Raw genomic sequence first — 6,000 nt, 5'->3', positions numbered from 1 at the left:
GCCAAGGACGCAGCAAAAGGCTGCCCTCTCGCCATCCTTATGCTGGCTAGAGTCCCCTGAGTGCCAGGAAAGCCTTGCAATCTCCTCCACTCAGCAACCGGGAAGCAGTTCCAGCTGCCCACAGCTCACCCACCAGCGAGGAAACTGAGGCCCAGGCCCTCCTCAAAGGCCAACAGCATGGCAGGCAGGGTCAGGCAAGGCCCTGGGCTCCCTGGCCCACGGGCCATACTGGTCAGAATCTAAACACACACAAAAAACCAGAATCTTACTCTTTCCCACATGACATGGGTCTGGGCTCCAAGCCCAGCCTTCCTCCTTCTTCTGGGGGTCCCGAGGCCCAAATTCCTGCAGCAGCAGCAGCCCTTTGGCCCCAGCAAGACCACTTGCCCTATGACATGCAGGCGTGAGAGGGATGAGCTCTCAAAGCACAGAGCAGTCGGATGCAGTTGGCTGGTAGGGATGGTAGCCCCATTTCAGAGCACTGTCAGGCTGGGCTATGCTTGGGTCTTGAAGAGTCCAGAGTCTCAGAGAGGGGTGCCTGGATTGGCTGGGGCAACCGGACGGGCCTGAGAGGATGCTTATTTCCAGCCCATGGCCTTGGCCCTCATGTGAGAAGCCCAGGACTTTGGGGGCAGGGCTGATACTTTCTGGAATGCATTTATGTTCTGGCCTATAGGTCCATGAAAGGAAGAAGAGATGGAGAACAATGGCCCAGTCAGAGACTGTCCCAGCCACCAGCCACCACACTGATACTTGGGTGGCTGGTGCCAGTGTTGAGCTCAGAGCACCCCAAGTCTAGGAGGCAGAGCTGTGCAGGCAGGCGTCCAGGGCTCAGGGGGGCCAGAGGGCTGCAGCCCAGGGGAGCAGCTGTGGGCCTAAGTGCTTAGGGGTGAGCAGTGAGATCCCATGGCCCCAAGCATCCACTGCTGTCTGGACTTGCCCTCTGGGGCATCTCCTCCCCTCTGCTGGCCTTGTTCTGCATCAGTCTCCCTAGCTGGGTGGTCTGCTCCAGGGGGACATAACCACCTATCTCATAGGTAGGACTGCCCTATGAAGCCCACAGTGAGTATTTCAAAATAAAAGGAGGGACTGCTGTGCCGTTCAGTCATGTCTGACTCTCTGAGGCCCACCCGGCTCCTCTGTCCATGGAATTTTCCAAGCAAGAATACTAGCGCAGGTTGCCATTTCCTCCTTCAGAGGATTTTCCCGATGGATTGAACCTGTATCTCTTGTGTCTCCTGCATCGACAGGCAGATTCTTTATTGCTGCACCACCTGGAAGGAGACATTTATAGGCAGGGTCTAGCCCCAGAAAAGAAGACAATGTTGGGGTTCAGGAAGATTATCTCTGCATTTCCTCCAGGGACACGAGGAAAGGATTTGGATGGGAAGGCCCACGACATGGGCATGGTTGATACACATCCAGGTCCTTCACCTGCCCACCCTGTTATTAACAAGTTATGTGACCTTAGGCAAATCTTTGTGTGCCTGTATGACTTTTATAAAACAGGGGTAAAAATACTTCCCTTATCATCAGGGTAAAAATTAAGATAATAGATGAAATAATGAAAATAATGAAAACACTACTCAAAATTAAATCTATTAGTGTGATAAATACTGCGAACAACAGCAACATTAAGAAGATTCATCTTTGCTGCTTGGAAATCAGTGCAGCCAGAGGCCCAGGGCTGCTGGGAACACAGAAGCCGCGAGGAGCATCGTGAAAGCAGGTGTGCCTGTATCACCACCACCAGCTCTAACTCTGCTGGATGCGATGGAGGGGGCGGCTGCGGCCTCAGCTTCAGGTCTGTGCTGCTTGGAGCGAGGTTGGGGAGAGAGGAGAGGGAAGCAGGAGCAGCCAGAGGGTCGGGGCACCCCAGGTTGCCCTACCCCTTCACCAGGTCCTGCTCAGCCTGCTGGAGGGGGACCCTCCCTGGCATGCACCCCATAATTACAGCCCTGGCCTGGTCCCCAGCCTACCCTGGGGGTTGGCAGGAAAACTAAGGATAAGAGGGTAAGGCAGGGGTGTGTGTGTAAATGTTTTAGAGAGGAGGAATCACCCACTCTGTTCCACCTCATCAAATACACACATCATCTCTGCTTTCCTCCCTTTGAGATAAAATATCTTTTAAAGGCCTGACCTCACACTTTCTTCTTTCAGCATCCCATGAATTCCTCTTCCCAATGCAGCTCTTCTGAAGCTGGGGCATATCCTGGGAGCCCACCAGCACAGAGTCTGGCCTGCTAGAGCCCACAACGGATGCCACCCATCCACCCCATAGCTGAACAGCCAGGGAGACAGGTGACTGGGCCCTCAGAGCAAGAGGCCACCGTGACCTGGAGCCTTTCCCTCCGTGCTGGCTCATCCCATCACTGGGGTCTCTGGCTCCCTGTCTGTGTCCTCCTGCCTGTCCTGGGCACAGTTCTCCTGGCAAGGCCTTCCTCGGTCAGTTCAAAAGGCGTCCTGCCCCAGTGACTGAGGCAGCTGGAGATGGCCGGGCAGTCGAGGCGGAAAGGAGATTCCCGCACTGCCAAAACTCCTTGGGGACCTGGGTGTGACCACAGGGAAGAAAAAGAGAAACGCTGACAGAAGATGCCCACCACGCTGGGTTTCTACTCTTTGTTACAGGGCTGGTCGCCCCTGGGTCTGAAAGGATGAGAAGAGCCGTCCAGCTGGCTGGTCTGGACCTGGCCGAAACTTCGACAGAAAATGGGTTTAGGAGACAAGAAAGGCCCTGAAGTTCTGACTCACCATGTCCACACCTCAAGTCATGATTACTCAGCTCCGGAAGCTTCCATGCCCCTGGGTCTTCCATCTCCACCCATGGGCAAGGGCACTGGCTTGGTTACCCTGCCATCTGCTCCATCCCAGGCTCTTCCTGGAGAGTGGGCTCCCCTAATTCCTCTGAGGAGATGCTGCCCCCCACAGGCAGCGGACACGGGGCAGCCCTCAGGTGTCACCTCAGCTGCAGAGGCAGAGCGGCCATTTACCTGTTAGTCTCTAAGAGCTGACCTGGGGTCTTCACACCCATCTGACACATGGAGAAATGGAAGTGGAGAAGTGTTCACTGACTTGCTGGGATTCACTGAGAAACCTGAGGTGTGACCCCCCCCAGTTGGCTGCCTCCTGCTAAGAGCTCTGACCCTTTCTGGAGGCACTGCGAGTCCATGACCTCAGGAAAGAGAGATCCGGCAGGGGAGGGGTAAGGGAAGAAGGGGGTGCTCAGCCTGAGACCCTGAGGATGTGCCAGGGGCCTCCCCTCTCTGGGTATGGGACCCGCTTGCTCCATACGCCCCAGGGCCCTGGTACTCAGAACCCGCACCAGGGCATCGCCAAGGCCGAGGGTCCCTCTCAGGGTCAGGCAGCGCACCTCACCCTGCCGAGGCTCGAGGCCACGGGAGCGGAGAGGGCCGTCCCACCTGGAATTTCCTCATGTGAGGGTCCCTGGGCTGGAGGGTCCTCACGGCGTGGCTGGTTCCCAGGGGAGATGTGGAGGACTCAAAGCCGACAGAGCTGACGGGACCACTCATCACAGACATGACTCCCGGAAACCTCCGCCTCTGCATCCCTGCCTCCGCTCAGAGCACCACCCAGCGGCCGGAGGCAGAAGGCAGGAAGTGGAGTGGCGAGGGGAGGAAGGCGCAGCCTCTCAGACCGCCGTGGACCGCTGAGGGCCACTTGGACCAGCCCCCCGCAGGGCTGCAGGCGCCCACAGCCCCTGTGACGGCTGAGGCCTGGGTGCAGTCAGCCTGGGAGACCATCCCGGGCCGGGGGCGGGGCTTGGCCCTCCCTGCCCCACCCCCAGGGGCTGGCTGGAGAACACAGCCTCTGCCCACTTAGGGCAACAATACGGGTCCTCAGGGACCACCGCTCCTGGACAAACAGCCCTGACCACACCCAGCTGTTTATCGCACAGGCTGTGGAAAGAAAGGCGCCACTGCTCCCCACCTCCACCCGCCGCCTCCCCAGGCAGTGGGCCTGCTCCGGCCACAGGCGTGCGGAACTCAGCCCACCATGGAAACACACCCCAGGGACCAGAGACGGCTGGACAACAGAGCCATGAGGCGGAGAATCTGGGAGGATCCTGGCGTGGAGAGCTCTCTATTGAACACAAAGAGAGAAAACGCTCTGCTCTCCCACTCACTCCAGGCCCTCTCTGTCCCCCACTCCTTGGCCTTGGGCCCCGGCTCGTTCCATTCCCAGGTCCTCCTTGGCCACCAGTCATCACGGGGGACGGGTGCCTCCACGCTGCCCGCTCCCGGGCCTCAGGTCCAGTCCTTGGAGAGCCCTGCCCGGCTCGGCCAGCCCGTGGGCCTCCTGGCCCGGCGCGCCCTGGGCTCTCCTGGCGGCCAGTGTCTGCTCCAGCCCAGCCCCTCCTCACGGCTCCAGCTCCCGGGAGAGGCGGGACAGTTCCCGCTGGTTGTCGATGACCTTCAGCTGCTGGACGTAAGCCCAGGTGCTGGCGGGACTCCGGGTGCTCACGGACTGCTCCGAGCCTGGGGGCAGGGAGGGCGGTCAGCACTTTGTAGAGCCCACCTTTCCCCTTCCAAGGGGCAAATCGACCCCCCTGCCCTATGCCACCAGCCTGCCACTCCCCGCCCCGCCTCTGGGACAGAACAGCACAGTGGTCAACCGCACAGACTGAAGAAAACAGGCCCCCAAATTATATGCAGCTTAATACCCCTTTTACTAAGTTCAAAAACAATGAAAACTAAAGAATATTTTGTTGTCGTGATATATATATATAAAGATATTTTAAAGATATATGTATTTTTAAAAAATTTTTTGGTATGTTTTTTCATATGTACACATGATAAAGCTATTTTTTAAAAATAAGGACATGGGTAACTCAAAATTCAGCATAGTGGTTTCCCTGGGTGGGGAGGGGCAAGAGGACAGGAGAGGGCACCACCACTAGGGAGATGGAAGTTATTGTCAGTGTGCTATTATCAGAATAGATACATACATACAGTAAGATAATGATGACGGTGTGGTATGAACTGTGGATTACGACTAATCCTGTTTCACACAGACTGAAGGCCCATTGAAAGAACACGGGTCTGGAGTAGGAGCACATGGGTCCCAGCTCTGTCTAACCGCTTATCTAACCAGCTCTACCCCACGGCGGCTTCCACCTGTTTTTTCAAGGCTCCAGCCCATTGTATACCTTTAAGTGGGGATAACACTTTACCTACTTCATACAGCTGCTGTGAACCATTATCAACATCATGCTTTGCAACCCCGTGAACTGTAGCCCACCCGGCTCCTCTGTCCATGGGATTTTCCAGGCAAGAATACTGGATCTTCCCAATCCAGGGATTGAACCCAGGTCTTCCTCATCGCAGGCAGATTCTCTTCCATCTGAGCCACCCGGGAAGCCCTTTCACGTATGGATGTGCCTGTAAATGCCAGCCAGCCGTGGCCAGCTTGTCAGCACCCACCCCTGCCCTCACTTACACGTGGAAACCCTGACCGCCTGGCTGTCCTCATGCAGGTGGGAGACTCGGCTTCTGAGCGGTGACAGAGGCACTGGGGGTGGGGGGGGAGTCAGTGAGAGACCAGGTTGGTGCCTTGAAGGGGACATCAGTCAGGGGCGCCCACCGGGGACCTGCCCTCTCACCGTTGCTGTGGCTTCGGCAGTGGTGTAGCATCCGTGCGGCTCTGGCCATCATTCTCTGGGGGCCAAGCAAGGACATGAGACCTGATATGAGGAACGGGGCCCTGGCCTGGCCTGGGGGACAGCTGAAGTGCTCCTAGGCACCAGGGGCTGTAGGAGACGGGGCCATGCCTGCTATGCCCCAGCTCACCCAAAGACCCAGCGGGGACCAGGCACTGGGAAGACAGAAGTCAGGGAGGGCCTAGAGAGGAGCAGGACTAGTGGGGAAGGGATTCTGGCTGAAGGGCGAGATAGCTGAGGCCATCACCCCGGCACTCCCTGGTGGAGACCAGATCCTCTGAGGGCGTGCAATGGAGTAAGGCAGGGGCTATTTTAAAGGAAGT

General features: G+C 57.3%; 1 protein-coding gene across 6 annotated transcripts in view; it reads right to left on the bottom strand.

Moving 5' to 3' along the window:
- Positions 1-4,072: 4,072 nt before the first annotated feature.
- Positions 4,073-6,000, bottom strand: part of RAPGEF3 (Rap guanine nucleotide exchange factor 3) — a 29,547-nt gene continuing 27,619 nt past the window's right edge. For 5 of the 6 annotated variants that reach the window (XM_070454511.1, XM_070454513.1, XM_070454512.1 and 2 more), the window contains 3 exons: positions 5,621-5,675; positions 5,458-5,529; positions 4,073-4,496 (listed from right to left, as the gene is read on the bottom strand). In XM_070454511.1, the coding sequence (XP_070310612.1) occupies positions 4,378-4,496; positions 5,458-5,529; positions 5,621-5,675 (246 nt within the window). In that variant the 3' untranslated portion in view covers positions 4,073-4,377. The remainder of the gene's footprint in view (positions 4,497-5,457; positions 5,530-5,620; positions 5,676-6,000) is intronic. The other variant, XM_070454510.1, reaches the window with a different exon arrangement.

This window comes from Odocoileus virginianus, chromosome 24 (genome assembly GCF_023699985.2).
Source record: "Odocoileus virginianus isolate 20LAN1187 ecotype Illinois chromosome 24, Ovbor_1.2, whole genome shotgun sequence".
Taxonomy (NCBI): Eukaryota; Metazoa; Chordata; class Mammalia; order Artiodactyla; family Cervidae; genus Odocoileus; species Odocoileus virginianus.
This window is presented reverse-complemented; position numbering and strand designations above follow the sequence as displayed.